The sequence below is a fragment of the Haliotis rubra genome, unplaced genomic scaffold (genome assembly GCF_003918875.1).
Source record: "Haliotis rubra isolate DU_JTF1 unplaced genomic scaffold, ASM391887v1 Scf271, whole genome shotgun sequence".
NCBI lineage: Eukaryota > Metazoa > Mollusca > Gastropoda > Lepetellida > Haliotidae > Haliotis > Haliotis rubra.
In genome coordinates, this window is record NW_025766792.1 from 270,300 (window position 1) to 292,919 (window position 22,620).

The window sequence follows — 22,620 nt, forward strand, 5'->3', positions numbered from 1 at the left end:
TATATTAGACACCTATGTATTATATAATTGTATACTTTAGGGATATATTAGACACCTATGTATTGTATAATTGTATACTTTAGGGATATATCAGAGACCTATGTATTGTAAAATGGTATACTTTAGGGATATATTAGACACATATGTATTGTATAATTGTATACCTTAGGAATATGTTAGACACCTATGTATTGTATAATTGTATACTTTAGGGATATATTAGACACCTATGTATTGTATAATTGTATATTTTAGGGATATATCAGACACCTATGTATTGTATAATTGTATACTTTAGGGATATATCAGACACCTATGTATTGTATAATTGTATATTTTAGGGATATATTAGACACCTATGTATTGTATAATGGTATACTTTAGGGATATATTAGACACCTATGTATTGTATAATTGTATATTTTAGGGATATATTAGACACCTATGTATTGTATAATGGTATACTTTAGGGATATATCAGACACCTATGTATTGTAAAATGGTATACTTTAGGGATATATTAGACACATATGTATTGTATAATTGTATATTTTAGGAATATGTTAGACACCTATGTATTGTATAATTGTATACTTTAGGGATATATTAGACACCTATGTATTGTATAATGGTATACTTTAGGGATATATTATACACCTATGTATTGTATAATTGTATATTTTAGGGATATATTAGACACCTATGTATTGTATAATTGTATACTTTAGGGATATATTAGACACCTATGTATTGTATAATTGTATATTTTAGGGATATATTAGACACCTATGTATTGTATAATGGTATACTTTAGGGATATATCAGACACCTATGTATTGTAAAATGGTATACTTTAGGGATATATTAGACACATATGTATTGTATAATTGTATACCTTAGGAATATGTTAGACACCTATGTATTGTATAATTGTATACTTTAGGGATATATTAGACACCTATGTATTGTATAATTGTATATTTTAGGGATATATTAGACACCTATGTTTTGTATAATTGTATACTTTAGGGATATATTAGACACCTATGTATTGTATAATTGTATACTTTAGGGATATATTACACAACCTTGCAATATACAACTGTCAGCAGTGATCAGTTTCACCCAACGTGACCCACATGCCACCACATGGGTACCATGAACTGTTCGCTGTACAGACCAAGTGACGTCTTTATACCACTCCTTTCTCATGAAGGCCATATACGTCAGACGTTCTTAGCGACTGTGACAGAAGACGTCACCTTGATTGCTGTGGGCTTTGGATAGGAAGTGTATGTATCTCATCTTCCTGCACAGTTACCATCACACGAGCAAGGCGGGGTTTGTTCATAGTGACTTGCTGGTGAATAGATGTTTCAGGGCTCATCTCCCCATGCCGTGTGTCATGCGCAAACCAATATCTTTACTTATCTTTACTTCTGCTATGGGACGTGGTTCACAAATAGCGATAAAGGGCTTCACTTGAGGACACACCAATTTATATTTGTGTTTACAAATCATTCAGTGGCACAAGACCTATGTGCTACGTCCCAGGCTGTCTGTGAACGAGTACACGCTAAGTCCACTTCCGGTCATCCGATCCCCATATTGGTCCCTTCTTCATGGTCTTCAACAGCACATGCTTGTCGTAGAGGCGAATAACGGGATCTGGTGGTCAGGCTCGCCGCCATAAGACTTGAATATTTCCGGTTTCGACCTTAAAGTTCACGCAAGGGGTACTGAGGGTTGCTTGTCACTTGGTCCCATTTAGTAAGTATCGCGTGGTTTACACGAGACAAAAAGTGAAAACCAATATCAATTCGCATCTATGTATTTAAAGAAAAAACTCTATAAAATTGCAAAATGAGCCCAAGAAACAATATGCCTCTGTACCGTTTAATTTACCTAATGTTTCTTTTACTGACTGAGTTATATGATCATAGGACGTGCTTAGTTAAAATTCTAGGATCTGACATCCAGGTTCCTGACAGGGATCCTACAAACTCCCTGAATGTCGAGCACATGTCTTTTATCAAATGAGACGTGACTCTGTCCTACAACATATATAAGATGTCTGTCTCTCTTTTCTCTCATAAACGTGTCCCTTGTGCCCTAAATGTATAGAACCGCCTCCGTGGTGTAGTGGTTAGAGCGTCCGCCCAGAGAGCGGAAGGTCGCGGGTTCGATCCCCGGTCGCGTCATACCAAAAGACGTTAAAATATGGTACTTGTTGGTCCCTGCCTGGCGCTCGGCATTAATGGGTACAACAAGGACTGGTCGGCTCGGAGTCAGTATAATGTGTCGGAGTGGGGTATTCATGCTTCACTGCGGCATGATATCTCAGTGGGTTAGCACTATGAAACCAGCTTCAGTCTGGGCTAGTACAAGCAGCCACACATACACATACACACGCATGCACCTCGTCATACGAGCGAACTATTCTCAAGCACGACGTTAAACCCAATTTCACCACACCTCACCTAAATGTATAGCTTCTCTCTACCTGTACATGGCCCTCTGTGCATGAAGTGCCTGTCTGTGTTCTAGATACAGAGCTCAAAAACTATATAAACATGCTCTATATGACATGCACAATACAACTTAAATATGTTTAATATTTGGCATACAGATTCGATATGTACAATATATGCTTTGTCACGAAGCATTCCTGGTCACGTGAACCAATCAGAGATTAGGTAGTATAATCCTACTTATTCAATTACAATTCACATCACTGGCCCTGTTGGTATAATATGTTCTTCATCTTTCGAAATGTAACCAGGGTGCAGGATAAAATCATGGTATATCAATTATCAGATTTTCAACACTGCCGGCCACTCTAGCACTCTCCAGGGTGCAGGATAAAATCATGGTATATCAATTATCAGATTTTCAACACTGCTGGCCACTCTAGCACTCTCCAGGGTGCAGGATCAAATCATGGTGTATCAATTATCAGATTTTCAACACTGCCAGCCCCTCTAGCACTCTCCAGGGTGCAGGATAAAATCATGGTATATCAATTATCAGATTTTCAACACTGCCGGCCACTCTAGCACTCTCCAGGGTGCAGGATAAAATCATGGTATATCAATTATCAGAGTTTCAACACTGTCGGCCTCTCTAGCACTCTACACATGATGTTATTTTTCCCATCTTCGTCCTATACCAAACATTCAAGCTTCGTATGAATCACATATGTCGATAATACCTGTTCCCGCATGCTGTGAACGGTGTGTTAAAATCAATAGTATGTAACGAAACCAATACATAATGACCGGTACACCACTACAGTATTTCCTGTAAAATGTGTTATCAAGTTTTAAACAAAGACTGAATTATCAGACTGAGTTTTAAACGTCTTTTCAGTTAACAATGACAATTTCATCGCCAAGGTAGATGTACAGTTTGTCATCAGTTGTCATGTGACTAAAGACCGAAGATCAGATCTCATTAAATTCTTGGTTGCGGTTGAAAACCAAAGTAGCCATATTTTGTAGTTAGCGATACGATGTCTCACTATTTGCGATACATACTTCAAATATCAGACAATAAATATTTTTATTCCATGTGATTTTTAAACTTTAACCGCATATTAACGAGTTATTCATATATGGGGAGTGTAAATCAAAATATATTCGGGAAGATGTGTCCCCTATAGAGGCCCATGCACAATGTTCATTATTGTCCCAAACCTTGGAACTGTTCATTTCAGTGTCTCCCTGTTGGGACGGTTGTGTTTGTAGCTCTGTAGAAAAATGTATTCCATAACTTTAAGGAGAAGTAGAAAAAGAATGAGTATATTTTCAATGCACAATCCACACTCGAAAGCATGTTCAAAGCGATACAAAATTATAGTTTTAGAACTTGATCCACACATTTAACCATTGAATATGTACACCAAACTCTATCCATTCATGGTATAAAACATGGATAACAATCTGATAATTTCTGTTCATTCTTCCATTTTCAGAGTTTCAAAAGGTGCATCGTCTATAAATTGTACATTCGGTGTCCCCCTGTCGCAAGGGTGAATTTCACCCCATTACCCAATTTAAACCCAATTCCCAATTTCGCCCGAGGAACTAGTGGATAACAAATACATATTACCGCACACCGTTTGTAATTTGATATGGTATGGTTTAAACTTTTCGTTAAGCATATCTCAGTTTGGCATTTATAGCAGACGACAGAAAATAGGCCCGGGGTTATTTCCCCTGGATTTATTTCATTCGGGAAATATCGTAAATGTCCAGAAATGCATAATCAATTCGAAGTTGGTATGTTGTAAATGTAATGTCAAAAGTTGGGCGGAGCGATCGGGAAATACATGAAAAATATCTCATTATGTTAGCGGATACCACGCAAATGATAGAATGTATCTCAACTAGTCAGACTTTCAGATGTAAGGTAAGTAAACGATAGTGTAATACATACTGCCCATATCAACTATTTGGTATTTGTAACGAGATATGAGTACCGGCATTTCTGGTTTAGAAAATACACATAACAGATATCTCACCTTTTTTGTATATTTTGAAGTTTCATTGATATAAAAGTGTATCATTTCGGGCCCGAGAACAACCTCCATGTTCATGCTGTCTGGGTTGTCTGTGTTGGACAAACGACGAGGATCGGGCGTTCCCAGCTGCACGAGATATCCGTGCTTTTGTTCATGACCGTCAGGCATTACACAGATTGCACGTACTCAATTGCACAAATATTCGAACATTTGTTTATGTCACGTGTGATACATTGCACACATCATTGTGGCGCTAGGTAGGAGCATGAAGTCGGGTCATGATTATTCTTGAAGGATTCAATCTTTTATGAGAGAGGGAAGGAGTATGGATTTACCATCATATATATTCCAGAAATATCACGGCCGGGGACACCAGAAATGGGACTCACACCTTACACCGATGTGGAGGATTCAACCTGGGTCTTCGGCTTGACGAGCGACCGCTTTTAGCACTGTGCTACCCCACCGCCTTTGAGGACACATGCCCTATAACGGTACATAGTCTATGCGCGTGACAACAGATTGGCTTTCAACACCTTCTCTCAGATCGTCACCGTCAGTCAAGGCGACATAATGCAGACACTCCCGTCTTGATATTGACAAGTGATATTTATATGGTTAAGCTGTGAAACGTGCGTTTGTATAATTTTACCTACACTGATGTACATGAGTGAAGTCAAACATTTGAAAATATAATAAAATGAACTTGCTGTCAGTTGCCCATGCAGGTCTAATAGTTTTTTTCATAAAAATATTCAACGAAATAAGTTGTGTTTTACTTTCAGACTTCATATAGCTGACAGGTCCAAAACGTGCCACAACCTGTATCCCGCTGAGGGAAATATGGAGTGTTGGGTGTCTAGAACATGGATAAAGCCCTAAACGTCAATACCGAGATGCCAGCTGAGGTGACTATCAGAACTAGGACTTCAAGTCACAGCCACAAAGCCTGCCAAATAAGTGAAACTGATTCACCCGTCACCCCGCCATCCCATTGCATCCCCATATAATTCCTGTATATTCCCATATATTCCTGTATATTCCCATATATTCCTGTATCTCAATGTGACAAAAACACAAGAAACCGCAGTCATATGCATTTCCCTATTTACGTTTTACAGCAAGCAGCGTAAAACGTCACTCACCCAATTAATCAATCAAATCAAATCAAATTTGTGAAATTTGGGGTTAAAACATTTCGACAAGACGTAGGCATCCCCATGGGCACCAATCCTGGTGAATTTGGCCAAGAAGTTTAACTTAAAAGATTCAGGTATATCGATGATTTTGTATCGTTCAATAACCACCAAATAGCCAATTGCCATCCACTGATTTACCCACCTGAACTTGAAATTAAGGAGACGAGTGACACAGCCTCAACTGTTTCATGATTTATTTAGATCTATGCATAAATATTCAGAGTGACAAAAAAAACTCTCCCCAAGGCTGCATTACAAAAGGGATGATTTCAACTTTCCAATAACCAGGTTTTCTTTTATGTCGACAGCTCCAGCCTTTGGTGTTTACATTTCACGACCTTTGAGGTACAATCGAGCGTGCTCTTTTTACCAAACTTTCAAACAGCGTCATACCTCTCTTGCTCAGAAATTGTTCGATCAAGGTTACAATATTCAAGGCCTCAGTAAATCTTTCAACAGGTTTTATCGTAGACATGTGGAGGACATTTCCAAATTTGATGCCCGATGGAATTCCCCATTTTGACTTGTACCCTATATTTGCTAGACTTATACAATATACATGTCGGGTGCCACCGGTGGGGCAGGATACGCCCACCTCTTCGCGGATACCCAGTATCCTGATTATTGGACAGTGATTCATAAACACATGCTGTACGTATTGCTTGAACGACTTACACAAATAAATCTAAGAATGTGTGTGTCTACACTGAAGTAGTATTTAAAAATTAGCAGCTGAAATTTCGCATTTATCGATCACTTGATTGTCTGGTTTGTTTACAAGCTCCGTGGTATGGCAGGTGTACTGCTGTGTGGCGTCGGGCTGTGAATAATTACATTTTCGGCAACGTGTGTGAGTGGCATTTTAGAAGTTGGAAAATTCAATACTGACAAATGTTAAGGATAACAACTTCTTTTATTTCGTGAGTTTTATTTTCGTGGTTCTTGTACGGTAGTTAGGCAGGAGTGAGGAGGGGATGTATTAGATTATAGAAATTGTTATATGATCGTCTACATGATACCTGTAGACATTCCTCAGAGGAGCAGAGACAGGGAGACGTGTATCTACACATTACTGAACGGGATCGTGTATGCACGCATTGTTTGTAAGGAGTGAGTTTAGTTTTACGCCGCTTTAGCAATATTCCAGCAACATCACGGCGGGGGACACCAGAAATGGGCTTCACACATTGTACCCATGTGGGGAATCGAACCCGGGTCCTCAGCGTGACGAGCGAACGCTTTAACCACTAGGCTACCCCACCGCCCCTGTTTGTAAGAAACAAGTTACACATTACTTATAGAGAAAGCGTCTATGTACACAATTCTCACTACATACAGGTGAGGTAACAGTTGACATGTATATTGGATAAATGTTCAGGCGTCATTGTGTCCTGAAATTACTGGAAAAGTGTAAAAGCTACATACCACCTTGCAAACGTGTCTGCTCTGCCAACCCTCTAGCGTGATTGTATCTTCAATAATACCTCATATCTTCACATGAAATCTATCCAATTGTGCAAATTGCCAGCGATCAATATATCCACGTCCAGTGAACAAGGGACGCTACTTCCTCAAGTAGAGTCTGGCATCCTTCAATCACATGCATACTTATATCACGGACACTCCTCGGGTTTGTTACGGTGGGGCCTTGCACCTGTGTTGTCTCAGCTGGCTCAACTACAAGGCGTGGATGTATTTCTTTTGTGTGTGTGTGTGCGTGTGCGTGCGTGCGTGCGTTTGCTTGTGTCTGCGTGTGTTTTTAGTTTTGTTATCGTTTTTATCTTTTTTAGGGGGATGTTTTTTTCTTTGTTTTGTTGTTTTTGTGTTTTTTTATGTTTGTTATTTGTTTTTGTTTTTGTGTTGGTTTTTTTGGGGGGGTGTTGTTTGTGTGTGTTTGCGTGTGTGCGCGCGCGCGTGTGTGTGTGTGTGTGTGATATGTTATTGTGTGACTTAGTGTATGTTATTGTATGTGTTTAAGTGAGTTAATGTATGTTTGCGTGTGAGTGTATCTTTGTGCATGTTTGCTTGTCCCTTCAGTTAGATGGCGGGGCGAGTATGAACATACGTATGTTATTGTTAATGCTAAATACAAGTTATGTTATATTCAGTAATGTTCAGTATATTAAACCAGGCATGTATGAGTGTCTTGTACGGTGGCCTAGTGGTTAACACATTAGACTTGTGATCCAAAGTGCTAGGGTTCAAATCCAGTGTAATGGCAAAAACTTTTGAAAATTTAATCAGTAAATATATAGCCTCATGATTATGGTCACATGACCTAACCCTTGCACAAAATCTTCATGCAAAGGCTGATTCACTGTGATATCCACATGGTCACTTGGCTGTCTGCAAACCTCTCTGTATTGCAACACAAATGTGAGTATTCTTAATCATATATTGTGTACATTACATGACATTTGAATAGCATATGCTGTAGGAATTATCATGTGGAATATGTTCATCATTATTATTGTGTTATTTGATAGAAAGCTGTTATTGAAGCACGTTCCTGAAATGCATTGTCTGACAATCTTCAAACGTTTTACCTAACAATTTTGAATAGCTATATTTGGTAATCATGAAATCCTATATTTGAAACTTCAGAAAAGTTATATTTAAATGCTGTAATTAATGTATTAGCTAAAAGAATCTGCTGTAATAACACTGTACAGACAAGGACCTATCTGTCATCGTCCCTTTTCAGGGAAAACCTTCTGAAATATTAGTATGGACGTTCTCAGATTCAATTGGTAGAGAAGTACCAAGTCTTCTGATCCTCACAAGTCAGTGTGTGGACATATGGCCCGATACAATGCAGAACAACCTATAACATGAACGAAACATTACAATTAATAGCTTCAAGGGAAAATGAAACAAGGCAAGTCCGTGAGCAGAGATTATTTTACCTGTGTTTCTGTTGTCCCTATAATCCTAATCTCGGAGGGAAATCAACTGGGGACAAAAAACGTGCACATGTAAATATTTCGTTTGTGTAATGAGTAAAGTCACGACATAATGCAACAGGTACTCGCTCTGTGCATCAGACTTCAGTCTTCTGGCTGTCACATTAAGACATATTACACCTTCTCCATTGATAGGTACACCTCCCAGGTCTGCCATGCATGACTGGGCACAGATAAATGTCTCGTGTGACTTCGTTTAACCAGAATGTGGGAGGCACCAAGAAAGATTATTTACATTGATCCAAATAAAGTGAAGACCTCTGAAGGGGAGACAGTTTCGGGCTATATAGAAGCCCCAACTAATTTGATTCCAGGCCCTGTAAACCAATCGAATATGTGCTCTGAGCTACGTTTCTTGATAACACCGAGTAATTTACAAATCCTTCGTTTGTAGTTACATCGTTACATGTAGTCGAGCTATCGTGTTCAGGAATGAAGACGAAGGGGTGGGACAGGGTAGATGGGGTGAGTGTTGGGTGGGAATTAACATCGAGACTGAAGTAGTTAAAACTGAAACGTCGCCCTCCTCGGTGAGCGTTCCTGGTTCTGTGACGGGATGTCACTAGGTCAACAACCTCCACTCGAGCAGGGCAGCAGACGAGTCCCGACGTTCATGTGCAGGTATCAATCATTGTGACACAGAACACAGATGTAACGGATTATCTCACACGTGGTTGCATTTAAACAACTCTGATACAACGCCTTAAACTGAGAGCCTCAGTGTGGAGAAGAATCTCCCGTTATCTTCGAGATTGACGACAAATTGAACCAGTCAGACCTCCATTTCAGTGAGTTAAACCTTAAGTAGTCTGTCATACAGGCCATGAAACAAATACATCCAAGAAATCCCATGCAAGTCTAGATTATGTGGCAAGTCTAGATTATGTGGCATGTCTAGATTTGCAAGTCTAGATTATGAATTATGTGGCATGTCTAGATTATGTGGCAAGTCTAGATTATGTGGCATGTCTAGATTATGTGGCAAGTCTAGATTATGTGGCATGTCTAGATTATGTGGCAAGTCTAGATTATGTGGCATGTCTAGATTATGTGGCATGTCTAGATTATGTGGCATGTCTAGATTTGCAAGTCTCAGGACTCTTTTTCATTACATATATATTTTTTCATTATAGACTGTTTTTTCTGTAAAATATGTTCATTTCAGAGACTAATTGTCAGTCTAAACCTTTAGGTACACGGGTACATATGCATGAGGCTGGTTTGTTTATCAATGACACCTGTGGTCATAAAATCCTGGCTATTCTATACAAATGCCCAGTAAAACGAGAGAAGGGAATATTACATGAGAAAACTATTGACAAAACGTCCACAAGACAATGTACATATAGTTTATGCATCTCTACATTATGCAATGCATCGTCATTATGCAGCGTTAGATTCAAGTGAAAACCTTCACATTGAGATCCTACATTCACAGCTGGGGATGAATCTGGAACATTCCTGTAACTCTATAAACTCCTAATGTTCATCACGAGGCCTGTAGTATTGTGCTTCTATAGATACCGCCGACAAAAACATGGGAACGTTTGAAATTATAGTGAAGGTATTATGACTATAAATTCTGTAAAAATAATTTCATTCGTGTAGATCAATATGTGGCGAGTCCACCATGTTGGTCGATACATACACGGCGCCCTGTTGGCACACTGTCCGTTAATTTGGTCTGGTCGCCCTTTTGTTTTGCTAGGCCTGTCACGCCCAAGTCTCATTACAACACCTGCTTTCTGCCATGGTTGAGAAATTACAGTGCCAGATATTAGGGCAACTTGAGTTGATGACACTCGTTAATCCTAACCTCGATATTCAGACTTGGTTTATCTAAACGCCGTTCATCCGAACTCACTGAAATATCGTCAGCCTAAACCTTTTTTAATCTGGACATGTTCGTCTGAGCACGGATAATCTGAATTCCCTCAAGACATTGCATATAATGGTTTGTCAGCTATTTCAAAAGTTTGAAATACAACACACACACACACACACACGCACGCGCACGCGCACACGCACACACACGGGGTTCCAACATATAAGTTTCAACATATCTACATCATAACCTATTCATACTTTGGAACCAAACACAATAGCTACAATGGTACAGTTACGTCAATATTTAGTGCGATGATTTACCTATGAAATACATACAATATACACACATCTCCTACCTGGAGGCGCTATGTCAACACCCTCCGCCAACACCGAAGCATTAAGATGAAGAGCATCGGCGTACCTGACTTCACGAATAATTAAAGCCGTTCTCTCCGTGAGTAACCCGCTGACACATGGTTCCAGCTAATCTGAAGATCAGGACTTCCGAACTCACCGTTCTCGAGACTACAATGGCAAATTAACTCTGACGCATGCAGTGAAAACATGTTCATCCAAGACGGTAAAAACTTATTCTGGTTGTGTGAAACCTACTTATTCCGGTACACTAAAACCTCCGTAATGCACCATTTCCATGGAATCCGTACGGTAAAGGCACAATCTCCCCGGCATCGTCGTAGCAGAATGACGTCATTGGTACTGGGTATACATGAATACGCTGTTTAAGTTAAAGCTGTTATTGTCCGGAATGGGAGGTTTCCGTTTTAACGGGGGCATTGCCAATGGGATTTCACAGAAGTTATGGGAACTTTTTTAAAACAACATTTCCTGATTTCTATTTGAGTTTGACGAATCTATAGTTAGACGACAAGTTAAATTTAGTATATTTTGCAAATGACAGCAAAATTTCGGATATACATCAGAAAACAACACAAGAAAAGAAACTAAACCTGAGAAAAAACATACCTTACACCTTTAAAACAAGCCAACAAATAAATCCCATCATTCTCACTTGAAGCAGAAATACTTGTTATAGACTGGTTTCCGGCTCTTCGTGTCTCCAACTGGAAATACGACCTTGCATAGCGCAAACACACGCTCAGGGCCTGTAATGTTAGTAACGAGGCCCCTACCCAGCCGAATTAATGATGGGTGACACGCACGTGACTGACTCGCGGGAGACGTTCTACAAAATGAACTTGTCCCGTTCCTATTCGTGCCCTTGATATAATATTTTGTTTTGAATATTCGTGTTTGATGTTCCAAGATAACCATGGCGACTTGGAGATTATTGGGGTTGTGAAATATATGCTGCCATGAAGTGAGTGAGTATGGCTGTACGCCGCTTTTAGCAATATTCCAGCAATATTCCAGCAATATCAGGGCGGGGGACACCAGAAATGGGCTTCACACATTGTATGGGGTGGGGTGTTGGTGATGGGGTGGGGTGATGCCAATGGTGATGGGGTGGGGTGATGCCAATAGTGATGGGGTGGGGTGATGCCATTAGTGATGTGGGTGGGGTGATCCCAATGGTAATGGGGGTGGGGTGATGCCAATTGTGATGGGGGTGGGCTGATACCAATGGTATTATATAACTGATTATAAAGGGTATTATTCATTATAGATTCTGGACTTGCGTCTTCCACTTTCTCTCCGTGTCATATTTGATTCTTAACGAAATAAGATTAAGTTCAAATGTAGATATTTACAAATGATGCACGAAGTATGTGAAAATAATGACGGGATGTTTAACCTGTTTTCCAGGTTTGATCGTTTTTCGTATAACGCCGCGCACAGCAATATTCTAGGTATAATCAAGCCTGGACCAGAAAATCCAGTGATTGACGTCATGAGCACAGGTCCACGCAATTGGGATACGGTGACCTGCATCAACCAAGTTAGCGAACCTGTTATGACAGCTTGAGAGCACGTTTGACCGTATCCTTATCCAACAGCGATATTCAATTAATCAATTGATTTTCTTGGACAACCAGTAGCCACTGGTAGCACCATAAATGTGATACAACGCTATAGTCCTTCTTTTGATTAAGAAATCAGGAAAAGTTCCATTATGTTGTGATGAAGTACGCATTTAATTGCCGTCCATGTCGTATCGACACGCGTGATCTTGGTTTGAGAGGACGGACGACATGTTTGTGTCACTGACAGGTGTCAGATACGAATGGTTGAAACTGGCAACAGCCGCTTTGCATTTTTGTTAATATACACATTTGCAAGTGTAAAAAAATAAACTCTTACAGAATATGTTGTCCGTTGAAATCGATCTCATTTGCGAAACACTCTCAAACGTCGTTTTTCTCCATTTTTCCAATAAACTGAAATACTGAAAGTAATGTGTGTGTGTGAGTCATGCTACGTGTCTGATACAGTCAACCACGTCCCCGCACCACCACAGCTACAGGGACGGCTTCCGTAGGGATCATCTACATAAAAAAAAAATAGGACCTGGCAAGGATTATCTAGGAACTGGGAAGGATCATCTAGGACCAGACAGGGGATCATCTAGTACCGGGCAAGGATCATCTAGGAACTGGCAAGGATCATCTAGGACCAGACAGGGGATCATCTAGTACCGGGCAAAGATCATCTAGGACCTGACAGGGGATAATCTAGGACCTGACAGGGATCATCTAGGACCTGACAGGGATCATCTAGGACCTGACAGCGATCATCTAGGAAGTGGCAAGGAGTATCTAGGAACTGGCAAGGATCATCTAGGAACTGACAGGGATCATCTAGGAACTAACAAGGATCATCTAGGACCTTACAGGGGATAATCTAGGACCTGACAGGGATCATCTAGGACCTGACAGTGATCATCTAGGACCTGACAGGGATCATCTAGGAAGTGGCAAGGAGTATCTAGGAACTGGCAAGGATCATCTAGGAACTGACAAGGATCCATCTAGGAACTGACAAGGATCATCTAGGGCCTGACAGGGATCATCTAGGACCTGACAAGGGATCATCTAGGACCTGACAGGGATCATCTAGGACCTGATATGGATCATCCAGGACCCGGCAGGGATCATCTACGAACTCACATGGATCATCTAGGAACTAGCAAGGATCATAAAGGAACTGACAAGGACCATCTAGGACCTGACAGGGATCACCTAGGATCTGACAGGGATCATCTAGGAACTCACAGGGATCATCTACGAACTTACATGGATCATCTAAGACCTTACAAGGATCCTCTAGGAACTGACAAGGATCATCTAGGACCTGACAGGGATCATGTAGGAACTGACAGGGATCATCTAGGAACTGGCAAGGCTCATCTAGGAACTCACAGGGATGATCTAGGAACTGCCAATGATCATCTAAGATCTCACAGGGATCATCTAGGAACTCACATGGATTATCTAGGACCTGGCAAGGATCATCTAGCACCTGACAGGGATCATCTAGGGCCTGACATGGATCATCCAGGACCTGACATGGATCATCCAGGACCTGACAAGGATCATCTAGCACCTTATTAGGATCATCTAGGACCTTACAGGGGATCATCTAGGACCTGACAAGGATCATCTAGGACCTGACAGGGATCATTTGGCACCTTACAAGGATCATCTAGGACTTACAGGGGATCATCTAGGACCTGAAAGGATCATCTAGGACCTGGTAAGGACCATCTAGGACCTGACAAGGATCATCTAGCACCTGACAGGAATCATCTAGCTCCTTACAAGGATCATCTAGGACCTGGCAGTGATCATCTAGGACCTGACAAGGATAATCAAGGACCGATTTCCGGAAGCCAAGGGCTTACTTTTTCAAACAAAACCGAGGAGGAGGTTTTGATCCAACTTATGAACCGACCAGAGATATATTTTAGATATAATTTTGATATTTGGTATTTACTGTTGAAATCAACTGGGATGCGAGTAACAGCCGACACCTTGCCTGCTCACGTGCTCTGCACGCGCTACCCGTGTCCTGCACGTGCGTTGTCCGCGCTACCCGTTTTGTGAGGAACACACGGTTCATACTGAAAAACAATCTCATTCTTCACTGCGATCCTTCGTAGCCTTGTGGGAAAAACCGCCAATTTAAAAAGCTAAAGGTTACAGGTTCGAATCCAGGCAGCGGCACTATATGTTGGGAGTTTTCATTTATGTGATATTTTACCATCCAATTCAGTGATAGCAAGGCAAAGTTATATCAATCTTCAAAGCGAGTTATAATTCAATCTCAAGGGCTTTTCCTCAGAATATCCCTTGGGTGCAGGCAATTCTGTAGTAAACCCGGACGGGATATCTTCGAGAATACCCGAGAAACTGCCTGTAGGGGTTTACTCGGTAAAGGGAGAACCTAGCGACACAATAGAGTGACGTCACTGGAGGTTTATAATATGTGTCCCAGTCCACCCAGCTGTGAATGGGTACCTCGCAAGGATGGGAAAGTCACATCAACTTGGTGCGCCTAGAGGCTGCAGGAGTTGTATGGTCCCCAGGGAGTTGAGATTGATAATTCGATGTGCCGTTGAGATTGACATCCAATGATCGAGGGAAAAAACAAGCGCCTTGAGCATGTACTAGTTGCGTGGATATGTGCGCTGTATAAATATCCAATAATATAATAATGTCGTCCATATCAGCAGCAGCCACTAGTGTGTGGACAATTCCATCCAAAACGTGTTATGAATTTCGCGCAAGCACGCCAATTTCGTGCAAAGTGACGCATCAGCACACAACAGCAAGACGCCATGGGTGTAGCGCTGCGACAGTTGTCGAGCAAACGTTATGTTTCCGGATGGATCAATGTTTACTTTGGATTTTCTCGACAGGCGAAGCAGCGGTGGCTGCAGTGATATATGACGTTTATGATCAGTACATAACAAAACACAGAGACTATCTGTTTGAATGTAACAGCTGAGTGATTGGTCGATATGTGCGAGATGGGTGTCTTCTTACATTGCTACACTTATACTGCGGCTGTCTATTCTCATACACAGGAGCTGTGTGCTTCTTCAAGTTCTATACACATAATGGTCACCGATACAACTTACATCCTGCAACAGCTTCAACTATTGCTACTACAACGGATCCTTCTTCTACAACTATTGCTACTACAACAGATCCTTCTGCTACAACTATTGCTACTACAATAGATCCTTCTGCTACAACTATTGCTACTACAACAGTTCATTCTGCTACAACTATTGCTACTACAACAGATCCTTCTGCTACAACTATTGCTACTACAACAGATCCTTCTGCTACAATTACTGCTACTACAACACATCCTTCTGCTACAACAATTGCTACTACAACAGATCCTTCTGCTACAACTATTGCTACTACAATAGATCCTTCTGCTACAACTATTGCTACTACAACAGATCCTTCTGCTACAACTATTGCTACTACAACACACCCTTCTGCTTCAGCTATTGCTACTACAACAGATCCTTCTTCTACAACTATTGCTACTACAACAGATCCTTATGCTACAGCTATTGCAACTACAACAGTTCATTCTGCTACAACTATTGCTACTACAACAGATCCTTCTGATTCAACTATTGCTACTACAATAGATCCTTCTGCTACAACTATTGCTACTACAACAGATCCTTATGCTACAATTATTGCTAGTACAACAAATCCTTCTGCTTCAACTATTGCTACTACAATAGATCCTTCTGCTACAATTATTGCTACTACAACACATCCTTATGCTACAATTATTGCTACTACAACAGATCCTTATGCTACAATTATTGCTAGTACAACAAATCCTTCTGCTACAACTATTGCTAGTACAACAAATCCTTCTGCTTCAACTATTGCTACTACAATAGATCCTTCTTCTACAACTATTGCTACTACAACAGATCCTTATGCTACAATTATTGCTAGTACAACAAATCCTTCTGCTTCAACTATTGCTACTACAATAGATCCTTCTGCTACAATTATTGCTACTACAACACATCCTTATGCTACAATTATTGCTACTACAACACATCCTTCTGCTACAACTATTGCTACTACAACAGATCCTTATGCTACAATTATTGCTAGTACAACAAATCCTTCTGCTTCAACTATTGCTACTACAATAGATCCTTCTTCTACAATTATTGCTACTACAACAGATCCTTATGCTACAATTATTGCTAGTACAACAAATCCTTCTGCTTCAACTATTGCTACTACAATAGATCCTTCTGCTACAATTATTGCTACTACAACACATCCTTCTGCTACAACTATTGCTACTACAACAGATCCTTCTTCTACAACTATTGCTACTACAACAGATCCTTCTGCTACAATTATTGCTACTACAACAGATCCTTCTGGTTCAACTATTGCTACTACAACAAATCCTTCTGCTACAACTATTGCTACTACAATAGATCCTTCTGCTACAATTATTGCTACTACAACACATCCTTCTGCTACAACTATTGCTACTACAACAGATCCTTCTTCTACAACTTTTGCTACTACAACAGATCCTTATGCTACAGCTATTGCAACTACAACAGTTCATTCTGCTACAACTATTGCTACTACAACGGATCCTTCTGATTCAACTATTGCTACTACAATAGATCCTTCTGCTACAACTATTGCTACTACAACAGATCCTTCTGCTACAGCTATTGCAACTACAACAGTTCATTCTGCTACAACTATTGCTACTACAACGGATCCTTCTGATTCAACTATTGCTACTACAATAGATCCTTCTGCTACAACTATTGCTACTACAACACATCCTTCTGCTACAACTATTGCTACTACAACGGATCCTTCTGATTCAACTATTGCTACTACAATAGATCCTTCTGCTACAACTATTGCTACTACAACAGATCCTTCTTCTACAACTATTGCTACTACAACAGATCCTTATGCTACAGCTATTGCAACTACAACAGTTCATTCTGCTACAACTATTGCTACTACAACGGATCCTTCTGATTCAACTATTGCTACTACAACGGATCCTTCTGATTCAACTATTGCTACTACAATAGATCCTTCTGCTACAACTATTGCTACTACAACAGATCCTTATGCTACAGCTATTGCAACTACAACGGATCCTTCTGATTCAACTATTGCTACTACAACACATCCTTATGCTACAACTATTGCTACTACAACAGATCCTTCTGATTCAACTATTGCTACTACAATAGATCCTTCTGCTACAACTATTGCAACTACAACAGTTCATTCTGCTACAACTATTGCTACTACAACGGATCCTTCTGATTCAACTATTGCTACTACAATAGATCCTTCTGCTACAACTATTGCTACTACAACACATCCTTCTGCTACAACTATTGCAACTACAACAGTTCATTCTGCTACAACTATTGCTACTACAACGGATCCTTCTGATTCAACTATTGCTACTACAATAGATCCTTCTGCTACAACTATTGCTACTACAACACATCCTTCTGCTACAACTATTGCTACTACAACAGATCCTTCTGATTCAACTATTGCTACTACAATAGATCCTTCTGCCACAACTATTGCTACTACAACACATCCTTCTGCTACAGCTATTGCTACTACAACAGATCCTTCTGCTACAGCTATTCCAACTACAACAGTTCATTCTGCTCCAACTATTGCTACTATAACAGATCCTTCTGCTACAACTATTGCTACTACAATAGATGCTCCTGCTACAATTATTGCTACTACAACACATCCTTCTGCTTCAACTATTGCTACTACAATAGATCCTTCGGCTACAACTATTGCTACTACAACAGTTCATTCTGCTACAACTATTGCTACTACAACAGATCCTTCAGCTACAACTATTGCAACTACAACAGTTCATTCTGCTACAAATATTGCTACTACAACAGATCCTTCTGCTACAATTATTGCTACTACAACAGATCCTTCTGCTACAGCTATTGCTACTACAACGTATCCTCCTGCTACAACTTTTGCTACTACAACAGATCCTTCTGCTACAACAATTGCTACTACAACAGATCCTTCTGCTACAACTATTGCTACTGCAACAGATCCTTCTGCTACAATTATTCCTACTACAACAGATCCTTCTGCTACAGCTATTGCAACTACAACAGTTCATTCTGCTACAACTATTGCTACTACAACAGATCATTATGCTACAATTATTGCTAGTACAACAGATCCTTCTGTTACAATTATTGCTAGTACAACAGATCCTCCTGCTACAACTATTGCTACTACAACAGATCCTTCTTCTACAACTATTGCTACTACAACACATCCTTCTGCTACAATTATTGCTAGTACAACAGATCCTTCTGCTACAATTATTACTACTACAATAGATCATTCTGCTACAACTATTGCTACTACAATAGATCATTCTGCTACAACTATTGCTACTACAACAGATCCTTCTGCTACAACTATTGCTACTACAACAGATCCTTCTGCAGCAATTATTGCTACTACAATAGATCCTTCTGCTACAATTATTGCTACTACAACAGATTCTCCTGCTACAACTATTGCTACTACAACAGATCCTTCTGCTACAATTATTGCTACTACAATAGATCCTTCTGCTACAACTATTGCTACTACAATAGATCCTTCTGCTACAACTATTGCTACTACAACAGATCCTTCTTCTACAATTACTGCTACTACAATAGATCCTTCTGCTTCAACTACTCCTACTACAATAGATCATTCTGCTACAGCTATTGCTACTACAACAGTTCATTCTGCTACAACTATTGCTACTACAATAGATCCTCCTGCTACAACTATTGCTACTACAATAGATCCTTCTGCTACAACTATTACTACTACAACAGATCCTTCTGCTACAATTATTGCTAGTACAACAGATCCTTCTGCTACAATTATTACTACTGCAATAGATCATTCTGCTACAATTATTGCTACTACAATAGATCCTTCTTCTACAACTATTGCTACTACAACAGATCCTTCTGCTACAATTATTGCTACTACAATAGATCATTCTGCTACAATTATTGCTACTACAACAGATCCTTCTGCTACAACTATTGCTACTACAATAGATCCTCCTGCTACAACTATTGCTACTACAACACATCCTTCTACTACAACTATTGCTACTACAATAGATCCTTCTTCTACAACTATTGCCACTACAACACATCCTTCTGCTACAATTATTGCTACTACAACAGATCCTTCTGCTACAATTATTGCTACTACAATAGATCATTCTGCTACAACTATTGCTACTACAACAGATCCTTCTGCTACAACTATTGCTACTACAATAAATCCTCCTGCTACAATTATTGCTACTACAACAGATCCTTCTGCTACAGCTATTGCTACTACAACAGTTCATTCTGCTACAACTATTGCTACTACAATAGATCCTCCTGCTACAACTATTGCTACTACAATAGATCCTTCTGCTACAATTACTGCTACTACAACACATCCTTCTGCTACAACTATTGCTACTACAACAGATCCTTCTGCTACAATTATTGCTAGTACAACAGATCCTCCTGCTACAATTATTGCTACTACAATAGATCATTCTGCTACAACTATTGCTACTACAACAGATCCTTCTGCAGCAATTATTGCTACTACAATAGATCCTTCTGCTACAATTATTGCTACTACAACAGATTCTCCTGCTACAACTATTGCTACTACAACAGATCCTTCTGCTACAATTATTGCTACTACAATAGATCCTTCTGCTACAACTATTGCTACTACAATAGATCCTTCTGCTACAACTATTGCTACTACAACAGATCCTTCTTCTACAACTATTCCCACTACAACACATCCTTCTGCTACAATTATTGCTACTACAACAGATCCTTCTGCTACATTTATTGCTACTACAATAGATCATTCTGCTACAACTATTGCTACTACAACAGATCCTTTTGCTACAACTATTGCTACTACAATAAATCCTCCTGCTACAATTATTGCTACTACAACAGATCCTTCTGCTACAGCTATTGCTACTACAACAGTTCATTCTGCTACAACTATTGCTACTACAATAGATCCTCCTGCTACAACTATTGCTACTACAATAGATCCTTCTGCTACAATTACTGCTACTACAACACATCCTTCTGCTACAACTATTGCTACTACAACAGTTCATTCTGCTACGTCTATTGCTACTACAACAGATCCTCCTGCTACAATTATTGCTACTACAACAGATCCTTCTTCTACAATTATTGCTACTACAACAGATCCTTCTGCTACAACTATTGCTACTACAATAAATCCTCCTGCTACAATTATTGCTACTACAACAGATCCTTCTGCTACAACTATTGCTACTACAACAGTTCATTCTGCTACAACTATTGCTACTACAACAGATCCTTCTGCTACAATTATTGCTACTACAACAGATCCTTCTGCTACAGCTATTGCAACTACAACAGTTCATTCTGCTACAACTATTGCTACAACAGATCCTTCTGCTACAACTATTGCTACTACAACAGATCATTCTGCTACAACAATTGCTACTACAATAGATCCTTCTGCTACAATTATTGCTACTACAACAGATCCTTCTGCTACAATTATTGCTACTACAACAGATCCTTCTGCTACAATTATTGCTAGTACAACAGATCCTCCTGCTACAACTATTGCTACTACAACAGATCCTTCTTCTACAACTATTGCTACTACAACAGATCCTTCTGCTACAACTATTGCTACTACAATAGATCCTTCTGCTACAACTATTGCTACTACAACAGATCCTTCTGCTACAACTATTGCTACTACAACGGATCCTTCTTCTACAACTATTGCTACTACAACAGATCCTTCTGCTACAACTATTGCTACTACAATAGATCCTTCTGCTACAACTATTGCTACTACAACAGATCCTTCTTCTACAACTATTGCTACTACAACAGATCCTTCTGCTACAGCTATTGCAACTACAACAGTTCATTCTGCTACAACTATTGCTACTACAACAGATCCTTCTGATTCAACTATTGCTACTACAACAAATCCTTCTGCTACAATTATTGCTACTACAACGGATCCTTCTGATTCAACTATTGCTACTACAATAGATCCTTCTGATTCAACTATTGCTACTACAATAGATCCTTCTGCTACAACTATTGCTACTACAACACATCCTTCTGCTACAACTATTGCTACTACAATAGATCCTCCTGCTACAACTTTTGCTACTACAACAGATCCTTCTGCTACAGCTATTGCTACTACAACAGATCCTTCTGCTACAGCTATTCCAACTACAACAGTTCATTCTCCTCCAACTATTGCTACTATAACAGATCCTTCAGCTACAACTATTGCTGCTACAATAGATGCTCCTGCTACAATTATTGCTACTACAACACATCCTTCTGCTGCTTCAACTATTGCTACTACAATAGATCCTTCGGCTACAACTATTGCTGCGACAACAGTTCATTCTGCTACAACTATTGCTACTACAACAGATCCTTCAGCTACAACTATTGCAACTACAACAGTTCATTCTGCTACTACTGCTACAACTATTGCTACTACAACAGATCCTTCTGCTACAATTATTGCTACTACAACAGATCATTCTGCTACAACTATTGCTACTACAACGGATCCTCCTGCTACAACTTTTGCTACTACAACAGATCCTTCTGCTACAACTATTGCTACTGCAACAGATCCTTCTGCTACAATTATTGCTACTACAACAGATCCTTCTGCTACAGCTATTGCAACTACAACAGTTCATTCTGCTACAACTATTGCTACTACAACAGATCATTATGCTACAATTATTGCTAGTACAACAGATCCTTCTGTTACAATTATTGCTAGTACAACAGATCCTCCTGCTACAACTATTGCTACTACAACAGATCCTTCTTCTCTACAACTATTGCTACTAGAACACATACTACAACAGATCCTTCTGCTACAATTATTGCTAGTACAACAGATCCTTCTGCTACAATTATTGCTACTACTACAATAGATCATTCTGCTACAACTATTGCTACTACAATAGATCATATCTGCTACAACTATTGCTA

The 22,620-nt window shown here is 39.7% G+C and overlaps 1 protein-coding gene across 3 annotated transcripts in view; it reads right to left on the bottom strand.

The window, feature by feature from the left end:
* Positions 1–22,620, bottom strand: part of LOC124280662 (transmembrane protein 163-like) — a 59,731-nt gene that overhangs the window by 11,960 nt on the left and 25,151 nt on the right. Inside the window, exon 1 of one of the 3 annotated variants that reach the window (XM_046716639.1) lies at positions 4,523–4,616. The exons of the other annotated variants lie outside the window; for them this stretch is intronic. Within the exon in view, the coding sequence (XP_046572595.1) occupies positions 4,523–4,597 (75 nt within the window). The 5' untranslated portion in view covers positions 4,598–4,616. Of the gene's footprint in view, positions 1–4,522; positions 4,617–22,620 lie in introns of those variants that run through there. 3 annotated transcript variants of the gene reach the window in all.